Source organism: Phyllostomus discolor, chromosome 9 (genome assembly GCF_004126475.2).
Source record: "Phyllostomus discolor isolate MPI-MPIP mPhyDis1 chromosome 9, mPhyDis1.pri.v3, whole genome shotgun sequence".
NCBI lineage: Eukaryota > Metazoa > Chordata > Mammalia > Chiroptera > Phyllostomidae > Phyllostomus > Phyllostomus discolor.
The window spans coordinates 91,569,434-91,591,796 of NC_040911.2; the positions used below are offsets into that span (position 1 = coordinate 91,569,434).

The 22,363-nt window shown below is 43.8% G+C and overlaps 1 protein-coding gene across 1 annotated transcript in view; it reads left to right on the forward strand.

The window, feature by feature from the left end:
- Nucleotides 1-22,363, forward strand: part of TOP1 (DNA topoisomerase I) — an 87,305-nt gene that overhangs the window by 39,337 nt on the left and 25,605 nt on the right. The window contains exons 4-9 of the mRNA XM_028523685.2: nucleotides 6,448-6,571; nucleotides 7,645-7,700; nucleotides 10,298-10,393; nucleotides 11,374-11,449; nucleotides 14,631-14,743; nucleotides 21,359-21,474. Coding sequence (XP_028379486.1) covers nucleotides 6,448-6,571; nucleotides 7,645-7,700; nucleotides 10,298-10,393; nucleotides 11,374-11,449; nucleotides 14,631-14,743; nucleotides 21,359-21,474 — 581 coding nt within the window. The remainder of the gene's footprint in view (nucleotides 1-6,447; nucleotides 6,572-7,644; nucleotides 7,701-10,297; nucleotides 10,394-11,373; nucleotides 11,450-14,630; nucleotides 14,744-21,358; nucleotides 21,475-22,363) is intronic.

The following is a 22,363-nucleotide window of genomic DNA, read 5'->3' on the forward strand; positions in this document are numbered from 1 at the left end:
GCGCAGTCCGTGGGAGAGACCTCTGGCAGTGAGGGTGCTGCTGGGTCCCGCTTCCCCTTCCGTTCCAAGTCCTGCCTGAAGTAGAACTGAGGGAATGTAGGCTCTCAGGAGAACGTACTGGAAATTAAGCAACTGATTCTCAGATTAGGGGAGTTTTTTCTGAACATAATCAAATTTAATTTTTTGTGAGCTGTTTGCTGGAGCCCTTTATTTAGCTCTACATCCCTGTATTAGTCTGCCTAGGGGGGATGGACCATTAATTAACATAGGGAGGTAGAGAAGAAGGCTGGGTAGTTTAGAAATGAGGACACTGAGTACCACGACCATGCTCACGAGAGTCAGTGTGATGTGGTGAAAAGCACAGTGAAACGGAACTCGAGAGGCCAGATTCTGTCATTTACTAGCCTGTGCACCCCACATTTACCAGCTATGTGTCCTAATATAAAGCATTTCACTTCTAGGTCTCATTTTCCATTTTGGTCAAGTGTTGAGAGTAGTACTGACCTGGTCAAGTTTTCTAGTCTGTTGAGGGAGAATTCAGTTGGAAACAATAATGTATAAAACAGTTGAGAGGATGATTATGGTGGTGGCAGTGAGTATTGATGATGATCATCACAAAGCTGGTGAATATCACTCAGATAAATTGGAGCAGTCAATGTTGATAGTGGGATCTAAAGTATTGATAACATCTAATTTGGAGTCCTAGATTTCAATTATACCTAGCTGTATTACAGTGAACTATAATTATTTTTTAAAAGCTCTCATGGTGGAAACAGCATTTTAGCTAGCCATTGACAGATGGTTAAATCTTGACAAAGGAAGGTGATGGCTAGAAAAAGGGGCGTTTCAGACAATGAGAAGGGCATAACAAAACGTGGAAGTAGTGTGTAATGAACTTTGCTCTGGGAAGGCATCCGTCCAGTTGGGTGGGTGCCGGGGATTCACGGGATGTGATAAGTAGAAAATGCGGCCAGAAAAGTGACTTTTGTGGGGGGAAACTAGTAAAATCTATTTCAGGTAATTGGGACTTCATTCTGAAGGGAGCAAGCGGCCATTGGAAATAGCTGAGAAAAGGGGGGCAGAGAAGTTGGCAGCACGTGGCACGAGGGTGCGGCCTAAGGAAAAGGGCTCCTGGTCTGGGTAACTGGGTGGCCGTTTATCCTGTTAACAGAGGGGAGGAACTTAGAGACGGGAGGAATGGCAGTGCAGGTGTGCATTGGGTTTGGGCACACCCCTTTATCCTCTCTGGCCTGCCAACAAAGGATTAAATGATTTCTGAGATGTCATTCAACTCAGAGTTCCAATAATTCTTGTGATTTTGAGCATGAAGTGATAAGCATTAAGAAATCTTGATTTTTTAGAATTCTTTCTGCTGCGTTCTTTTCCCAGAGGCAACTTTTGCTTTTACTTAGAATTTTTTATTCAGGAAACATGTAAGCTTTAATTGTCTGCTCTTCTTGAAGGGGCTGTGGGTTTCCTCCTTCCACAGCTCTGAGTGCTCGGGGCGGTCCTGTAGGAATTCCCTGTGATTCCGTTGACTGCAGCCTGCAGTGGGGAGCAGGGGGTTGTTGTCTCGGAGCAGCCAGGTAGGTGGGTTGAGTCCGTTCCCTTAGCCATAGTGGCTGCGTCCTAGTCGCAGAAGATGAAGCGGCTCCTTCTGCCCTCAGCAGTGCTTCTTTCCCGCTTTGGGAGATCCGAAACAGAGTGGTCCACTGTGGAGCCAGGCCATGAGTTTAAACCCTGCCTCTCTCTCATTAGATGTGTCCCTTTGGGTGAGTTATTTAACCTTGCCTACCACGTCTCAGTTTGCACATCTGTAAGATGGAGATACTACAACTTACCTGTTTTGTTATGGGGATTGAATTGCTTAGAAGAATGCCAGGCACTTGGTGGTATTCAGCTATCTGTTAAACACTTTCATTGGTTGATGGTGGAGAAGCTATTTTTTGTTTGTTTTCTTTAACAGATTTAAATGGTTTCCCATAGCCAACATCCTACCTACTTCCAGAGTATCAGACACAGATTTTGGGGGTTTGGTTTGGTTTGGTTTTCCAAAGAGGTAGCAAATGCCATCACTGGGGAGAAGGAAAAGACTGTTCCCTCCTGGCATCATCTGCCTGCTTCCTCCTTTCTGCCCGAGTGCCTTAGAGGAGCCCTGGCCAGACTTGTCCGCTCAGCTCCAACAGGGATGGTCAGCTTCACAGACCAAAGGTTTCACCATCATCACTTTAAAAATAGGGTCGGTTACTTCTTTCCTAGTGGAATTTAGCTAATTGAAGCATAGGACAGGCATGAACACTGGAGAGGTGGCTTTGACTCTGTCATTTGTTCTCTTTGGCATTGACTTCTGCGTTCCCGACTGCTGGTGTGGTGGATCTATTCCCAGACAGACATGACCCCTGAGCCCCAAAGAGTCTGCATGTGTGTGTAGCCACTAATTAGGTGTTTTCTCTCTCGGATTGCTGATGATGAAATTCCTGTTCCATCCAAAAGTGTGACCTTTACGGAGGTTCTGGAACTGTCTGTGTTTCAACCTTCAGTGTATCCCAGACTCATTCTTAAAATGTATTTGTTCCTCACATCTTTTTGTTCCTCATATCATCAGTTTTAATCCTTTCTTCAAGTTTCTTTGTCTTACTTAGCCCTGCTGAAGTTTTTCCAGTATCTCACTCACCTGTTCTACAGCCTCTGAACTGGCCAGTATCTGTAGCCTTCTGTGGTATTTAAAGTGCTTTTTGTGACTTTGATATCGTGTATGAAAAAGTAGTGGGGTCAGGATAAAGACAGCTGTAACCTCTCTTAAAACAGGCAGTCAGCACACGAGCTCCTCTTCTGCACTGGTCACACCTTCCATCATCTCCCAGTGAGCAAGGTGCTGCTCTTTAAGCTACTGTAACGGCCAAACTAGTTTTAAACATTTTGGAAAAAGAAGTACATGTTGGGAAACAGTGTATGATGATGAGTCAGCTTAATCGATCCCAGATTTGCTCCGTTTCTACCACTGGCCATATCCTGCTTCTGATTCCATGGCACAGCCTTGAGTACACATCTGTAGCACAGGACTCTGCCCCCCAGATGCATTTGACCTTTGCTAGCACTTCTGCCCGCGTAGGGGTTACAGATGAAGGGTGGGGCTCCAGCCCTCTCTGCTCTCTATTTCCAGAGTCAGGGACAGACGCAGCACCTGACAAGTAGATAGGATGTTTGCATTGTGTTGTGTTCAGAGGCCTAATAGGGCTCCTCACACTGGAATTTCTACAGTCCCCAGTGGAATGCCTTGTGTACCACGAGATGCCCTAACTCTGAATCATCTGAGCTCACTTAATAGAAAAATGTAAACCTGTTCTCTTACATCTCAAAGTTGGGAAGAGTTCCCTTTGGGAAGGCAAGTTGGTAGTTTCATCTCATTCTGTTCTTTGTGATTAACTTTGACCTACAAAGGGGTTACTACTCTAGCAGGAACTTTGAATTTCCTGAATAGATTTCCCTCTGGTTAGTAGGCAGAGGAAGTATCTTTGACTTTTTTCACTTATCTGGGGTGGCCTGGGTTCTGTCTCATTCATTACCTTGTTGTTTGCTGACCTCTTTCCCCTTATCTCTGTTCTGGGAGATAATGGACAGCAGGGCTCAAAACTGGAGGGGGCTGGGTGTTACATCTACAGATTGCCCGCGCCATGATTGCCAAAAGGCCAGAAAGCCAGTGTTGTAGTGAAACAGACTGATGCTGTAAGAATTGCCTTCATTGAGAAAGAGGACAAGGGGGGAAGGTAGAACATGAAGGAGGATAGCATTTCTAAAACGTAGATTGCCGAATCAGCCATTTGTAGCTTTGTGGGAAGACAAAATGAGGAGAACTGTGATCCCAAAGATTTTGTCATTTCAGTTATCCAAGGTCTCTGTTATAGAAACTTTCTACTTGATGGTAAAGTCACGTCCTCACCTTAACATCAAGTCTCAGAGCAGCCATGCGTGTGTCTCTAACTGTAGTCTGCCTTAAGTTGTAGGTGTCGGTTTCATGGAATTGTAAAGGTATTGATTCAGTAGGAGATGATTTGAACTTGGAGATGGAAATGCTGAGTCCAAATCTTAACTTTGCTTCTTTCTAATATAACTTTAAGATGGAACCACTGGCTTCTCTGTTTCTAAATCAGCCTCAGGGGAGCACACTGCTTGCTTAGAAATGCTCTTTCCCTCTTTCTTGAGAGGGGTATATTCATTCATCAATATTATGGCTTTAATTGTTCCATATTTTTTTGCCTTTAGGCAGAAACTTGTGTAGATGACCATTAATATCTCTTACAGTTAATGTTAAAGACCAACTAAAGCTACAATGCTTGTATAATAGAATACTGATATTAGCATACATTTTGCTGGTAGTATCAAAACCACGTGTAAGCTCTTGAAGGATCAGTTGCAGTCTTGGCAACTTTGCTATTTTACTTGTTCTAAGGTTGGGGTGTTAAGCAGTTGAGGGCCATTTTTGCACAAAGTGAAGGATAAACTTTTTCATAAAACACTGCATTAGGAGAACACATCGAGTAGAGAGTGACGATGTACTGATGCCGTGAGTAAGCATGGTGGGCAAACTTGATCGCATGTGCCTCCAGCTAGGGCTGAAGCTGGGCTCAGCCCTCATGGGTTCAGAAGAAAACTTTGTCCATGTAGAAACTTGTTACTTCGGTGTGTAGTGCCTCTAAATCACCTTATGAGGGAATAGTATATGAACAAGGGCAAATGGACATTTTTTTCCAGACAGTCCCTGAATCTTCCCTCACCTACAGTTCTGTTTCTTCGAGTCCCCATATTCAGGCTAGATTTCAAAGGGTTTTTGCTATTCCCTACCCCCTGGACTCAGCTGGGGCTCCTTCTGTGTGTGTGCAGAAATGTATGTGACAGTGTATGCACTCCTGATCCGGGGTCTGTGCCTCTCACCTGACTGGTTGCTCTCGTTTGTTTATGTGTTTGGCCTTCAGTGCAGCCAAGTTTAGCTAAATCTTTCTAAGACAAACTTCTTGGGATGGACATAGCTCATTGAGTTCATTGCTGGTAAAATCGTACTTTTTTATAGGCTGAAGGTGTGAAATACGACAGGTGGGAAAGGCAAGAGCCGATGCCGCCATGGACCTGACTGCCCCTGTCAGGTGTTTTGCATCTGGGATGGACTCCTCCCCGCCCCTCCCCAATTCCAAGCACTTGCATTCAAGCTTCCTTTTGTTACCTCGTGGAACGTACTGGTAAAGAGTGCAAGGTCCCTACACCGTCTGCGGGACGCACTGACCAAAACAGCCATGCGGTGTTCTGCCACCTTCAGCTGTAATGTGCGATCTTTGCTTATTGCCTTCTTTGGTCTTTGTCCACATGCACGTTTTTATGTAGTTGCAGTCATTTTATACACGTATGCATTGTTCTGTGCAGTTTTATATAAGGGACTAGAGCATCCACAGATTTTGGTATCTGTGCTGGGAGGAGGTGGTGTTCCTGGAACCAGTCCCCTCAGATGCAGAGGGACAACTATACTCCTTTTTTTCCATTTGTCATAAGCATTTTCCATGTATATTTATAGGACTTGTAGATTATAGCATTAGTTACCTAATTTTTAATATATCACAGTTTCTTCCTCTGCTACTAACTTGTATCTAGTTTTTCAGTGGTTTCTTTTTGTTTGCTTCTTGGTGTGGGAAGTGTCAGAGTGAACATCTTTGTGTAATGTTATTTCCCAAAGAGAAATATCCAGGAGCTAGATCTCAGGGTGTGAACATTTTAATGGCTCTTGCTTTGAATGTTGGATTTTGTTTTCCAGAGGAACAGTGCCTTTTTACAGTGCTACCAGTGTGTCCACAAACCCTTTTTAAAAGCAAGGCTATTTTAAACACTTAGCACAGGACATGCCTTTGCTCTTAGATGGGTCTATGAGCTCTGTCTAGCAGTAGCTAACTTTCCCCCGTAAAATCTAGCTGGAAACATCTACAGCGTTGGGCTGCTCGCTGCATCAGAGCCTGGCTGGGCCAGCGACATGTATGATCTGTCTCAGGTCTGGCAGAGAGCTACCAGATGTGTTTTCGGTGAATTGTCTTTAGCCCTCTCATCAGCTGTGAATGTTCACGCTGATGTTTCCATTATAGGTTTTTGCTGGTAGAATATTGCAGAAGTATAGTGGAGCCTGCTGCATATTCTTATACTTAAAAAAAAATGTCCTGGTTTGTTTAGAATGACTGTGTTTTTCTCTACTTGGTTCCTTTGCTCCTTTGAAAAAATAAAAATACCCAACAGGATAAAGACCAGTATAGGCAAAAGCCTCTACTTGAACCTTCTGTCAGGATTGTTTATTTAAAGCATTGTAAGTTTCCACGGTTCATGTTATCTCAGTGGATCTTGTGAATTGATCTTGTGAATTGAACCCATGTGGTCCCTACTCTTGCCTAACCCTGCGTGTCTTATTTTTCACAGTGAACATAAAGAGTCTGAGAAGAAACACAAAGAGAAGGAGAAAACCAAACACAAAGATGGAAGTTCAGAAAAACATAAAGACAAACACAAAGACAGAGACAAGGAAAAACGAAAGGAGGAAAAGGTACAGAGCTTCCAGTGGGGCAGACTTTTTACTCGGTTTACCTTTTGAAGCGAGTGTGGAAGTCCCTCATTGCAGAGTAGACTCCCTTGCCGTTGAGGGGAAAGGTCTCTGTCAGGATGCTTGAGAGGCAACCATAGTCTTAAACTATGAGAACCAGAGCCCTTGGCTGCTGTATTTACAGTACCGTGTCTGTTCATAACTTCCTATGGCAAAGGGATGGGTTGAGGATGTAGTGTTTCTGGAAATGTCTGTTTCCTTTCATGAGGAAAACAAGTTCTGTTTTAGGGGAAAGACATAACTGTGTGGGATCTCTGTCGAATGAAGGAAGGTTCTTCTTGAGGGAGCAGTTGCGGGTGCTGGTGCCTCCCCCGACCCGCAGTCCCAGCCCCACCAGCGCAGCCGCCTCGAAATGGACGGCGCCTCTGGCTGCAAATGAGTAGCCCCGGGCACACACACTTTGAAAACACTATTTTAATTTTAGTTTTTGAAAAGGTAACTTGGTAATTTGTGCTTGGTGAACAGTACGAAATAGGGAATATAGTGAGACACACACTTTATTTCTGCAGCCACTGTGCTGTTTTCGGTGTTCTCCCGGAGACACTCTCCGTAGGCACATCCGTGTGTCCCCACCCTTTGTGCATTTGGGTGGAGACGGCCAGAGTCTGACGAGGTGGGACATGGGGAGTTGAAGGAGAGGACTGCGAATATCCTTTCACAGGGAATAGACCATTTCTTTTCATTTTGTTTTGCTTTCTTTCCTCTCTGCACTGCCAAGGGCAAATCCTTGGGAGGTGGAGTATGTTTACTGAGGGAGAGGGACCTGCCATAATTTAAAGGTAAAAAGCTACCATTTTAGGGAAACTTTTCTCAGTGAATTGGAAAATTTACCTTGAAGAATTGTAAAAACGAGTCTTAGAAAAAATAGGAAAACCGTCAGTTCACCTGCTCAAGGGGAAAAGTCAGTCTGTGGTCAGAATGCCCCGAGTTGAGGCCAAATACTATCAAATAAGAGAGGCTTCCTCAGATGGAGTCCTTTCAAGGTACTGACCAGTTGCTGCTGTTTTACCTTTCAGATTAGAGCCTCTGGGGACGCGAAGATAAAGAAGGAGAAAGAGAACGGCTTCTCCAGGTGAGGCCCTCCTGCTTCTCTCCGCCGGGGCCCAGCAGGCCAGCCGCCCCGGCTGGGCTGTTGCCAAGCGCACCCAAAACACACTGACCTGGCCGCCTCTGGGTTTCCAGGGGAGCTGGCAGGGAGAGGATTTGTCTAAGCCAACCTGAGCAGTTCAGCAGTGCCATTTAGTGAGACCGACCAGCACATTTTCCGGGAGTTATTTTGAGTGGGGAAGGCAGACAGTAAGAAATTTTTGAAAATTGAGATATAATTTACATACCATAAAATTCACCCCTTTAAAGTGTGCGGTTCGGCTTTTAGTGTGTTCACAAGGTTGCGCATCCTCCCCACTACCACACTGGCTTGAGGACATTTTCATCGCCCCTGAAAGAAGCTCCGCACTCAGTAGTAATTGTTAGTGATATTCTGAGGCTCAAATACAGACTCCTGTATGTTGTACATTTTAGGGAAGGGTGTGGATTTGAGTAGAAATGTGGTCCCTTTTCTGGAAGGAAAGGAAAATGTACACAGTCTAGAGGTCAGCTTTCCTGTGCTATTTTTGCTGTTACGATTCTGTTTTCCTCATCAGCCTCAATTTTTCAAAATAAGCCCAGGAGTTCCCTCTAGTTTCAAAAAAGTAAAGTTTACGGTCATGTATACTCCCTCACCTCCACAAAGTGACAGAACAGATTTACTAGGAACTGTTGGAATTGTTTGCGTTACTGACTAGGACAAAGTGTTTTGAAAGTTCTGCTTCCTTGAAACTTTGAACTTTCAGTTTCTTTTGAGAAGAGTTTTGAAAGCCGTGCCATATCCAGCAGGTCCCTGAGACCAGGAAAAGCAGGAGCCCTCTTCAGGCGTGTTTTGTAACCGTTCTAGGAATGCTGAATAATAAAATGCGCTGGAAGCTGCCCTCGACAGTCTGGCTTCTTAGATAAAGTACTGAGCACAGGGAGGCCATTTTCTGCCAAGAGACTGACTGCCTGGGATTTTTATTAAACTCGGTCATTAATAGACTCTTTGGATGTGGTGTAGTCCTGGGTTCAGTTTCAGGCTTTCTGGGCTAGAGCACTCAGAACGCACCTTTGGAGGCAGTGCCTCTGCATTCACTTCGCTGGGCTGCTTGTCCGCTCACGTGTGTGTCATCGCAGAGAATCCAGGTGCTTCGCTGGGTGGAACCCAGTGTTCCGGTCACTTGTACAGAGCACCTTCAGGCCTGGTAACCCCTGCCACAGGTCGTTACCCCACCTGCAACGATGACAGGATCTAGCATTTACTGGTTGGATAAATGGCAGTGTTCCTTTCTGTCAGGCTTTCGGGGATTTTGGACCCTCAAGTCTGTGTTACTCATTTTTATGGTTGTGGGGGGAACAGCTTTAGAGGCCGGCAGTTGGGAAGTGTGCAGAAATAAGAAAAGCTGATTTCTGTAAACATTCCAATTCTGTTGCAAGCAAGATGATCCAGTATGCCTAAAGAGGCTGGGGTGGTGTCGTCTACCTTTAAAACCATGGGGCTCTCCGGACTTCCTTTGCAGCTGAGTCTGCAAGCTTATCCCTTGGGCCTCAGAGATGGGAAGCTTCATGTCCAGAGACCATGCCCTGTACTGAGCTAGTTAGCTCCATATGTGCTTCTGGCTGTCAGCAGTGGGGGTCTGATGAGATGTGCCAGCCCAGGGAACATCCCGAGGCTGTGGTGATGGTTGGTCCTATGGTGTTCTCACTTCCTTCCTCTTTTTAGTTCAAGATAGTTGTCTAACAGAATTATCTTTTTTTTAATCCTCACCGGAGGATATGTGTATCGATTTGAGAGAGGGAGTGGGGTGAGAGAGACAGATTGGTTGCCCTCTGTATGCACCCTGACCAGGAATTGAACCTGCAACCTTTTGGTAAATGGGATGATGCTCCAACCATCTGAGCTGCCTGGCCTGGCCTGGGCTAAGAGAATTATCTTTAAGACAAGGCACTCTTCTGTGTATCAAGTAAATAAACCTAAGGAGGACATTGAACAAAGACTAGATGTGGCTTAGAATGAATTGGATCTGCCCGGAGCCTGTCATTGAGCACGTGCCCTTCTGCTGTGATGCAGCTTGGTTATCTTCCCTTGTAACTAAGGTTACTTTCACTTAGACCCTTAAAGTACCAAGTTTGGGAGATAGATTTTTATTCCTTTCCTTGTAAAAACTGAATTTTAGCTTTTGATGCGCTAGAATAATCAGTTTGGATCATTCCTGGGGTCAGATACATAGTATATCCCTCATGTGAAATAAGGAAACAATTCAATTTAAGTTTGTTCCCGTTGTAGTTTGGGTCGTGCTGGCAAAGGCAGCTAAGGCACGGGGGAAAGAATACTGACTTAGAATAAGGGGTCCTCATTCCAAACCTCGATGTGCCCGTTCATCTGCAAAGGCAGGGCGATACTGCCTGCCTCACAGGGTTAAAGTGAAAATTGAGTGAGAAGAAGTGCTCGCGGAAAACTGTTGCCGTTGGGATCTGCACGAACAAATGTGCGTTGTCGTCCTTCTGGCGGCTGCTTCTCAGCGAGATGCTTTACCCCGCCTTTGGCTACTTACTGTAGATGTCCCCAGCACTCATTAACTCACACTGTTTTCTTTTCAGTCCACTACGAATTAAAGATGAGCCTGAAGATGACGGATATTTTGCTTCTCCTAAAGAAGATATAAAGCCATTAAAGAGGCCTCGAGATGAGGATGAGTGAGTCTTTCTTACTATGACTTTGGAAATGAACAGGAGTTGTCTGTTTAAAGAATAAACGTGATGTATGTCCCTGTGGTCCACGGGACAACCGTGCTGACTGTCCCTCGCCTGGGATTTGCGATTGATGGATGGGGCGACTTGATTTCTCTTGGAATTACGAAAAGTAGGGTTTGCTAAGCAAATAAGTAGTGTACCTGAGGCTTTACTGGAGATTTTATGTTTCTATTTTTATTAAAAGGTAATGCGTCTTAGTAGGAATTTCACATTAAGCAGAATTCACGAAGAATATTTAAATTAGCTAAGTTACTTTAAGTGTATCATCACTTCCCACAGATAAGTTTTCACTGTTAAAGCAATTTCTCCTAGGACCTCTGCCTGTCAGTCCATTCTAGGTGAAGTTTCACTGTACAGAAGACATAATAAAATTGTTCTTAATTAAAACACTTATTTGAGGCTTGCATGTACCTCTTTCTCAGATTCAGTCAGCAAGGTTAAACTCTATTCATTATTTTCAATCTTGTGGAGCTTATTACAAAGGATTTATGGTAGGAAGTGGTGGGTGGGAGAGGGAGCAGGAATGTACTTGGTGAACTCACTGTGCTCATTCAGAATTCGTACAGAGTTTCTTCCTCCCCCTTGGAGCCAGTCGTTACTTTGTGGCAACCATAGTCGCACCATAGGTTCCCAGGTTTCCGTCTTCCAGTGGTGTCCTTCATGTACACGTCCCTCCATTCCACTTTCCCCGGGCCCGCGTGTAGCGCAGAGCGGTTTGTTTTATTCTCTGTAGGGCTGTAACGATTGGGCTTTGGTCTGGCCTTCTTCCTCTGTCCCATTCTTGACTAGAATGCTCAGCCTAGAAAGGTAGCAGCCATGCCTACCTCAGAAGCGTCCATTAGGAGTTACGGGGTCCTAGTCCTGTTGGTGAGAACTGCCGAGTCACAGTTGTGTTAACTGCATATTCATGTTCCCCTTTCTAGTGCTGATTATAAACCTAAGAAAATTAAAACAGAAGATACCAAGAAAGAGAAGAAACGGAAACTAGAGGAAGAAGAGGTTAGTAAAGAGACTTAGGCCCTCTGGGGCTTGAGTTTGGAATAGGGAGTTTTCCATAAAACGACTTTGAAGGCAAATGGGTTTAGGGATTCCGTTGGTCTGTTGGAGGAGAAAAACTCGCAGATGTGTGCAGTGGCGGTGGCACTGTTCGTGTGACGGTCCCTCCAAGGCTTCCTGGGTGTCTGCCCGTGGCTGTGGTGCTGAACGAGGCTCTTAGAGAAGCTCTGCCCTCTTCATACAGGCAGAGGACGTGTCAACACGAAATCCTGTTTGCCTTACAATTCCAGAAGCAGAGTGTTTCTGGTGCTCTCTCGTATCTAACAAAGCTTGCTCGTCCCTCACTTTGGGTGACCCTTCCTTCTCAGCACCCATTAATGAGTGCCGGGTGCCGCTGGACACAGGGTGAACTCCGAGCTCTAGCCCAGCCCTGCCCCACCTGGCCCCACATCTGGTGCCCGTCTTCATCTTGTGCCTCTTCTCAAACTTGCTTCGCGCCAGGCACACTGACCTCCTGTGTTTCTTCTCTACACAGCTCTTCTGTGCTCTGAAGCTGTCTGTAGCACACCCTGCGCGCGCACATGCTCTCCTCCCTTCTCCCCGTTTATGAGCCTTTCTTAAAAATCTCAGTTCACTCCAAGCACTTTCATCAGGGTTCTGTTTGATGTTTTTGGTAGATTTAACATACAATACTAGGGTTCCTTCTTTTTGACACTTTCTATTTCTTATGCTGGAGACTTGTTAGCAAGTCATTCAAGTAAAACATGTTAGAAATTCACAGGGGTCTCAATCCTGCGCTCTCCCAAGAGAAGAAGGGAGTTGAATGATGTTTAAGTCGAGTGCTGCATTTGAGGTTAGCCACTGCCTTGGGCAAAGTGCATTCACAAGCATAAAGGCAATAGCTAGAAGTCCCACCAGTAGTGATAGTGAGGGGCAGTGAGTCTTACGAGCGTAATCTGTCATAGCATGAGAATAATAGTAATAATTAAAATGAAATGTAATAGGTGCTTACTGTGTGCCAGGCACTATTCTTAGCACTTTGCCATTTCATTTAATCCATAGATCAACCCTTAGAGACAAATAATTGGCTACTTTATCTCCATTTTACAGATGCAGAATCAGTATAGAGAGGTCAAGTCATTTGCCTAAGGTCACGCAGCTACTAAGTGGTGAAGCTGGGCTTTGATCCCATGAGCCAGCATAATAGCTGCCGCTGTCCTGCCTCCCTTGGGGCTTTGCTAACCCTTCAGCTCCACGAGGAGAGAGGAATGTGTCTTTAATGAATCATACAAAAATGTTAATGGGTAGGTGAGCCATAGAGAGAGGATTGGGTCCTGGATTTAGAGAATTATTGTTTTTCTGACACACTGTTCTTGGCAGAAGTTCAAGTTCATGAGAGCCAACTCAAGGAATTGGTAGTGCAGTGTTGAGTAGTGATTACGGTAGTCAGTCACTCCACTTTCATGTAGATCATCAGACTAATCAATAAAGAAGCGTAAGACTTAGCTCTCCATGCTTTCTAGATCGCTTTTATGCTCATGTTGCATTTATGTACAGGACTACCTTTCCTGGATCTCGGAAGAGGTTAGTCATAACTGTTTGGCCATTTTGAAAAAAGAACAGTTGACTCCCATTTGTTTTAATTATTCTGTTACCACCTCTCTCTACAGGGGGAGGAAAAAAGTTCAGGCTAAAAGACTGAATCAACACAGTGTTAATTGTGGCAAGGACCCCAGACTGTGGGACCAGTCATTAAACCTCACTCGATAGCTATGTTTTTTTCGTTTCTGGGAATTGTTCGGCAGTCACTCAGTGACTGATTATTCCATTTTAAGGCTTGAAAATATACAGTGTAGCCAGTAGTTTCCTGATGGGACCATCTGCAGACCTGTTCAGAAGCTATTCAGAGAATGTCTTAACTGAAAAACATTTCCCTTTCCTGTGGTGTGTTTCAACCTAAATAGTACATGGGTTTCTCAAATTCATGTGATCCTCCAGTACTTTCTCCTCACAGACACACTTAGACATTTATATTCTCCATTCCTGTTTTTAAGTATGTGTGATACTGTAGGCTTTCCTCTTTCTTGCACCCCAAAGGTCGTTTGCTTGAAGATCCTGAGTTTAACTTAATCGCCATCCTATCAATTAGTCGGGGGATGTTTGTCTTATTCCAGTCATTCCCATGAGTCACAGTCTTTTATTTTTCTGGTAAACTTGGGCTTCCATCATGGTCGGTATCAGCGATGTGACTTTGAGGAAGTAACAAAACCTCTGATTCAGAGTTTCCTCCAACCGAAAGGGGTCAAACCAAACTATCTATGCAGCTCTTTCCAGCTCTGCTGTTCTGTAACTGATTTTAACGTAACTCAGAACCATCTTTCATAGCTATCTAAAACTTGTTGAATAAAGACTGAAGTTTTCTTGAGTAGTTAGGACTAAGGACAATATCTTCAAAAGAGTTCCAGGTCTCTTGAGAGAGACCCCCACCTGTTGAATAACACATTTTTGCTCAGATGTGTATATGTTTTGAGATTTATCTCTTGTACTGGTGAATTGCTCTGTTTATATTTGATGATCTCTTTCTGTGCCACTGTAACAGCTTACGTAGGGCCAGAGCCACAAAGAAACACCCCCACAAGGAGCAGCAGTCACTGTGGGGCCTCCCAAATACCTGCTCACTATTTGGTGACTGCGTGCAAACAACAGCAATAGAAAGTCCCCCCCACCCCAGACTCAGTCAGGGGTTTCCTTTCACATTGTATAGTAAGCGTCTAATGGAAAGCCTCGCCTACCCCGTGTTTGGTGGTGTTGGAAGAGGTTAAAGATGCATAGATTTAAAAACAAGTGAGGACAGTCCACTGGGCTACTCCATACAGCAGCGGTGCTGCCCCAGACCTACCTGAGGCTAACACGAGTGCCATTTCCCAAGCTCTTCCTCTGCAGAGGGAGTGTTTTTAACTACTTTCTTGAGTAATTATTTGTCAGGGAGTTTTGGAAACTGCTGCTCTAGAGAAAAGCACAAGTACATTTTTATTCCTCTGTCATATAGGGAAGGTTGAACCTAAGAATATCTCTAGTTCTGCTGTTGTGTGATTCCAGGTTTTCTTCTAACGGGCCCCCCAAACTACTTGTAGAAAGGCAATTAGTCCTTATTTAACTGCTTTCTCCCCACATTTCTTTGTAGGATGGTAAATTGAAAAAGCCCAAGAATAAAGATAAAGATAAAGATAAAAAAGTTCCTGAGCCAGATAGCAAGAAAAAGAAGCCGAAGAAGGAAGAGGAGCAGAAGTGGAAATGGTAACGACATCTCGGCACGGGGTTAAAATGTCAGCTCTTTGATGCCACAGCCTAATGAAGCAGTAATGTTGAGTTACTAAAATTAATACCCTGGTATTTGGGGGAGGAGCGAAGTACTTAAAGGAACCTCTCTAGAATAACATTTTGAAATAAATTTCCCAGGTCCTAGTGAAAGCATTGACTAGCTCGTAATCTATTGGATCTCAAAACTAGGTCCCAGCCTATTGAACAGAATGAACTGTAGAAGTAGATCTGTACGTATATAGGAGTTATCAGGTGAAGACCATTGCATTCAAAATGACAGGGATTAAATAAGATGGATTATTCTATAAATAATGTTGGGAAAACTGCCTGTTTAAAAAAAACCCTCCCCAAGAAAAATTTGGCAAATATTTTTATAGTTGTAGAATAGCAAAGTCCCTTTGAAGCATGACATACATATAACCAGAGTCATAAGGAAAAGATTCATAAATTTGATACATCAAAGTTAAATCTTCTATATGGCAAGCAAACCCATGCCATTAAAAAAACATCGCAAGGGAAAATACAATACACAGGGCCAAGATTCCTAATAGGAAAAAAGGTCTTTTAAAACAAATATGAAAGGAGTGATATGACAGAAAAGTGAGGAACAGACAATTCATTGAAGAAAACAAACTATTGGTGAACAGCTTAAAATATGGTCAACCTCACAAGTAACAGGCTCAAAGAAAAATACTAAATGATAAACCTGTTTGTTTAATGTCTCAGACTGGGAAGAATTAGTTAAGTATCAAAATCTGGGGTTGTGATCTTGAGAAAATAGGTCTTCAGGTGGTTGTATGAAGGCTCTTTAGCAATAATAGAAGTTATTTTTGCAAAGTGTGTTTAGGAAATTTTATTTTCTACTTGGTAAGTTTTGATATTTAGAATTTTGAAATAAACATGCATTTTTCTAATGCTGATTTTACTTAAAACTCTGTATTACTTAAATACTATACCAGTAATACATGATTTGTATGTATGTTAAAAATTCAAAGGATCCAGAAGTGTAGGGGTTAGGAAAAAATGACAGTTTTCCTTCCCTCCTATTCCCATTTTTTCCTTTCTAGCTTCGTGGCAACCACTGTTCGTAGTTTGGCAGTGCTCACTCTGTGGATTTGGTAATTGAGAGAAACCGTCTCCCCAGCACCAGAGGAAAGGGGGGGCAGTCAGTGACCAGGGAGGTGGCTGAGAGGAGCAGAGCTGCAGCGGCAGAAGTGCTCAGCACAGCTGCACGGCTGGCGTTGCTGGTGTGAGCACAAGGGGGTGGGGGGGTGAGAGGAGAGCGGAGACAGAAATCCCAGAGTCCAGGACCCTGGGCCCTTCCAGAGATCGGAGTCAGGGAACAAACGATGTATTTTTCCTTTCTTCATTTTATTTCACTTTTTTCTTTGTAGCTAATAGAAGTTGTTCAGTGATGGAATATTGAAAGGTTTTTAGGACCTTTAATAAAATGATTTTTCTTTTGGATAAAATGAAGTGATGGTGTAAATCAGGGGTTATTATTGGCACTTGTGAGAATGGTTAGTAATTCATCAGTCCATTGCCTCTCTGGGTTCTGTGGTGGGTGCTCATTGTTCTGTTTTGTTTTTTAACTGATTTTAGAGAGAGAAACATTGATTTGTTGTCCCCCTTACTTACATATTCATTGGTTGCTTCTTGTATGTGCCCTGACTGGAGAGCAAACCCACAACCTTGGTGTGTCAGGATGGCACTCTAAGCAGCTGAGCTGCCTGTACGCCAGGGTTTGTGTTTTTGAATGAACAAGTTCATGTCCTCGTCCTCACCAGCCCCTTGCTGTCTTACCCCTTCCTTTGGAGCCTTGGCTCATGCTGGATCCTGAAGTCATCTTTTTCCTGGCCCAGCCGTGCGTGCATGAGTTGGGGGGAGGGCATTAGGCACTCTGGAAGGGTCTAGTAGCCCAGTTTGCTTCTGTGGTTGAAGTCCTTACTGGTGTGGCCACGCAGTAATTCTGAGAGACCAGCCTTTGTTGTGGTGGTTGTTGCCGTTGCTTTGTGTTTTGTCTGAGTGGGTCTGGTCAGTCTTTAACTGAAGGTGGTTGGTGGGGGTCAGCAGTCTTGGCTCTAGCCTCCTTGTGTGCTTCCCTCCAGTCTGATCGTTAAGCACAGTGCCTCGGGGTTACAGTGTAAGTTGTAGACGTAGGGAACAGGAGTGATCAACCTCTTAGCTAAGAGCTTGCCCTTTCCTCCGTCACTGTTGGATGCCTGTTACACTCTGAAGTCAGTGGTCTGTCCTCAGTGACTGCCACTGACCATATAGTCAGGGGGCTTGAAGAGCAGATGCTCTTGTTTGTACTATTCCTCTTGCTGTTTCACTAAAAGAATTACACACTTTACCAGCTAAGCCAACACAGATCTTCGCTTCCTCCTAGAGTCCGCAGACTTGTTCATCCTGCCAAAAACAAACTTTGATTCCCTGCCTCCCTCTCTCTGGTAATCGTGGGGATGTGAAAATGCTCAGGATCCCTTCGGGTTTCTTCACTGTACCATGTTTTCCCCATGGAAACAGTGTTACAGGTGCTGACAATATGCTCAGGCTCAGTCCCATGAAAACCTCTTTAACTCAGATCCCCCCTTTTTGACTGCAGCCTGGGGTAGCTGTTTAGGGTTCCAGCGGATCCTCCAGCCGAGTACACCTTTGTGTCAGGGTTGACCTGTTGGGACACAGGTGCCCTGTTTATTCTATACAGGTGACGCTTCACCAAAAGGCCTTGAAACTAGGGAATTTGTTGCAGATGTTAGGGGTGACTCTAAGTGGAGTTCTGGGTCTTTGTTTTATAGCCAAAAGCCTCAGAGGATTATAATGTAGGGAGTTGGTGTTAAACAACCAGGACTCATGAATATAACCAGTAGTGGTGATAAGACACAGAATACGGATTGATATTCTCCCCACACCAGAGAAACTGTCCTCGAGTCCCCAGATCAGCTTCCAGAAAACTGTAGTGTGTGAAGTTTATTTCCAAAACTTCAAAAATTAAATGTGTATATGACGGTGTCCTGTGAGGTGTTTGTTAACTGCAAGGGAGTTTGATTTCAGAGAGCATGTGGGTGTTTACTGTCCTACACACATTTCTAGCACTTGCCCACCTTTCTTTATCCAAGCCCATTTTATTGTCACAGCTAATTTGAATTAGTACATCAGGCCAGCCACAGAGGTCATTCTGATGTCCACATGTTTTCTTTAATCCTGTTGTGAACCATGGATGGGGCCGGAAAGGGTGACAGTCTGTCAGAGACGTTTGCACAGGGAGGGCTGCTGATCCAGTGATGTCGGCCTATTGGAGGGCATGTTCTGTTGGAACTGATTTGCAGAAGAGTAGTAGGCTTAGGAGTTGGAATGGGTTCCTGTGTCCAGGTCATTTTAAAATCATGTACTTATTTAGAGGGGAAGGGAGGGAGAAGGAGGGAGAGAAACATCAGTGTGAGAGAGGAGCATCAGTTGGTTGCCTCTCGTAGGTGCCTCACTAGGTACCAAACCCACAACCAGGCATGTAAGTACTCTGACCAGGAATTGAACTGGCAGCCTTTTATTTTGCTGGACAATGCCCAGCTAACTGAGCCACACTGGACAGGGCGTGCTTACTCAAGGACATGCTTACTGATCTTAGAGAGAGGGGGAGGGAAGGAAAGAAAAACATCGATGGGTTGCCTCTCGGTATGCACCCCGCTCGCATGCACCCCACCACACGAGCCCCAGCTGGGGTTGGATCCGCAGCCCAGGCATGTGCCCTGACCAGGAATTGGCGACCTTAGAGTTTATGGGATGACACTGCGACCAACTGAGCCACGCAGGCCAGGGCCTGCATCTGGGCCTTTTTGTGCTGACGTCCCATCGGGAGGTCCTGCCAGTTTCGTATCTGTAAAGTGGTAGGGTGGTCATACAGGGCGTTTATATTCTTTTTTTTCTTTTTTAAGATTTTATTTATTTATTTTTAGAGAGGGAAGGGAGGGAGAAAGAGAGAGAGAGAGAAACATCAATGTGCAGTTGCTGGGGGTCATGGCCTGCAACCCAGGCATGTGCCCTGACTGGGAATCGAACCTGCGATGCCTTGGTTCACAGCCCGCACTCAATCCACTGAGCTACGCTGGCCAGGGCTTACGTTCTTTCTAAGATTTTATTAATATCTTGACCTTGAGGTTTATTTTTTCAAGTTATTTTTAATTGTGAAATAGAAGTCCTCATCTTAGCCACTTTTAAGTGCTCAGTCAGGTGGTGGTATGAAGTGCATCATACCCTCAAACTGCTGTCAGCGCTCACCACCACCACCCATCTTGACAGCTCTCTTCCTCTTCAAAAGCTGGGACGCTGTTCAGCAGCTCTTCCTCATCTGACTCTTTTCCTCTCCCTGTCCACCGTTCTACTTTCTGCCTCTCTGAGTTTGGTTACCCTGGGTACCTTACGTAGGTGGAGTCCTACAGCATCACCCCTTTTGTGAGCACAATGTCTTCAAGGTTCATCCGTATTGTACATGGGTCAGAATCTTCCTTTATGAGGCTGAATGACAGACCACATTTTGTTCATCTATGCATCTACTTTGGTTTGTACCTTTTGGCGGTGGTACTCAATAGGGCCGCTGAGAACATTAGTGTGCCCGTGTTTGTTTGAATACCTACTTTCAGTTCTTCTGGTGATAGTCCTTGTAACGAAACCTCTGGATCACCTGATAAACCTGTGTCTAACTCTTGAGGACCTGCCGTGCTGTTCGCCGCGGCAGCTGCTCCCACTCACATGCCCACCAACAGGGCGCAGGAGTTTCAGTTCCCACATCCTCGCCAACACCGACTTCAGTCTGTGTTTGTTTTTAAGAGTAGCTGTCTTGATGGGTGCGACTTATATTTCCCAATTACAGGTGACATTGAGCACTGTTTCAGATGTTCACTGGTCATTTGTGTACCTTCAGAGAAATGTCTGTTCCAGTCCTCTGCCTGTTTCTTAATTAGGTTGTTTTTTTTGTTGTTTTGTTTTAAGTTTGTGGTTTTCTATATAGTCTGGATATTAACCCCTTATCAAAAGACTTGCTTTGCAGATATTTCTGCCATTCCATGGGCTACTTTCTTCCCCTCTGTTGGCTAATGCAGCTTTAAATTGTGTAGTCCAGTTTCATTCTTCTTGTTGCCTGTATTTTGGTGTCACATCTAAGAAATCATTGCTAAATCCAGTGTTATAAAGAGTTATATAATTTTTAGCTCTTATGTTTGGGTCTTTGATATATTTTGAGTTTATTTTTGTATATAGTGTAAAATAAAAGGCCAACTTCATTCTTTTGCGTGTGAATATCCAGTTTTCAACAAAATCATTTGTTGAAAACACTGTCCTTTTTCCATTGAATGATCTTGGCACCCTGTCAGAAATCATTTGACAATATATATTGTCTTTGATTTTATAATATACTCTTATAGCACACAGTGGGGTACGTGCTATTTTTATTTGATGTTTCTGATCTTTGTTTAAAACATTGAAGTTGGAAGATAATGCAAGGTAATGGAATGTGGGTAATTGGCATTTGGAATTATTCTGCAGAAATGTAGGGCTTTTAATTTTAAGGTTGAAATAGTGAAGATTGAAATCTGTGACATTTTAACTCTCTCCAGGAAGAACCGACTGGCTCTTAAGAACAAGCTGCTGGCGGTGGTGAGACAGTCTGTCTGATTCTAGAGAAAGACTTTGAGACACCAGCCAATGCCAGTGTGTGGTCCTTAATTAGATTTGAGTTTATAAAATATATTTTGGGTATAATTGGAAAGTTTATAATATGGTCTGGGTACTAGAATGCTGCCAGGAAATTACTAATTTTGTTACATGTGATTATTTTATAACTAAGTAAGAGAGTATTTTTTATTTCTATAGAGATGTTTGCTGAAATATTTAGGGGTGCAGTATTATAGACACAATTTACTTTGAATGATTCAGCAAAAAAAAAATAGGAAATTTAGTAAAATGTTAACAATTTTGTATATAGGTGATGGTATATAGTGTTTTATACATTATTATTTATCTGTATTTGATGATTTTTAAAATAAAAACGGTTTTAAAAAGCTCTTTCTACTGAAAGTTACATTCACTTATCATTGTCTGCTAGATAGCTTTCAATAACCCATAAGCACCTAAAACTCAACATAACCCAGCAGAACTGTTACTTCCTAGTCTTCTGTCCCGTTGTGTACTTTCTCATAGGGCTGTCTTCCTCTGTACCTTGGACTGGCGTCACTCCCAGGAGGCCTTTTCTTACGTATCGGCAGCGTAAATGTCCTGTGCTCCAGTGTGGCTCGCTGTCACACCGCTGTGAGAAAATAGCCGTGTTCATCCTCACATCCCCACTTGTTGCTGGGCTCCTTGAGTGACGACCTCTTGTGCGCAGCATCTTCGACTGGACTACTGAGATGTGTTTTTCTCCATTTTCATCTTATTTGCTGTGAAAGACACTGGTTATTTTGACGCAGGCCTTGAATGTGGGGCTCTGAGTCGTTCTAAAGCATCAGTCAATTGAACAGATAATAATTTTGGCATCTAATAGGTGATAATCTGTAATAGGTAAAGCAGTCACTAAACGAGATTGTACCTTGTCTTCTAAAGGTGGGAAGAAGAGCGTTACCCTGAGGGCATCAAGTGGAAATTCCTAGAACATAAAGGTCCTGTATTTGCTCCACCATATGAACCTCTTCCAGAGAGTGTCAAGTTTTACTATGATGGTGAGTTGTTCCAAGGTTGTCCATTTCTTGGCCAAGAAGAGTGTCTGATTCTATTTTAAGAATAGAAAGTGAGGAAGGATTCTGTGCTGTATAATCCTTTTTGTTTATTTCATTTTGTTTTATTGTCATCATATTGTTTGGGGAGAGGGTCATTAGGTACTTACTTAGCTCTCAAAGGCCCATTTCATGCTGAAAAGTGCTGTAAGAAAGGGGCTGTTAATGTACCTGTGTGGTCTCAAAACAGTTCCTCTACATAATGCACAGCACTGCGTCCACAGGCTGAATGCTTTTATTTGAGCTTTATTTTTAAGGAGCAGCTCTTTGCAAGAGTTATTAGAGAATCCTTATGGGATAACAATGTTTTATTTTAGCAATATAACGCACATTTGACAGGCTGCTCATCGTTAGAAATAGTGTTAGTATTTGGTTGAGGATTGCCATCAGCCTCGAGGTAGGGCTGGTGGGTGTCTTGTCATTCACTCCACATAGCAGAACACTGTGCCTTCACTATATGTGCAGCCTAGTCTGATGAGCTGCTTTGAAGACCGACCTCATTCTCGTAGAACCCTTAGAATTGTCCATTAACTCTCCTGAGTATTTCTGTCCTTCGGTTGAAGAGTTTGAGAGTAGTCTTCGACGCTCCTCCTTGGCAGTGTATCAGTATGCAGATAGTGATGCTCAACTGATTTCCCTTATTCCAAGATTTCTATTCAGAAGTAGCTAGACCATTATTCCTCAGACTCCTATGTGCTTAATCCCAGGTGAATCTGGGCCATTTTAATAGGTGTAGAGTGGTATTGGTTGCTTCTGAAGCAACTGGTCTCCTGACCAAACTTTGAGAAATGCTCAGCAGGAGAATAGCCAAAAGCATCAAGGTGAACACTCAGAG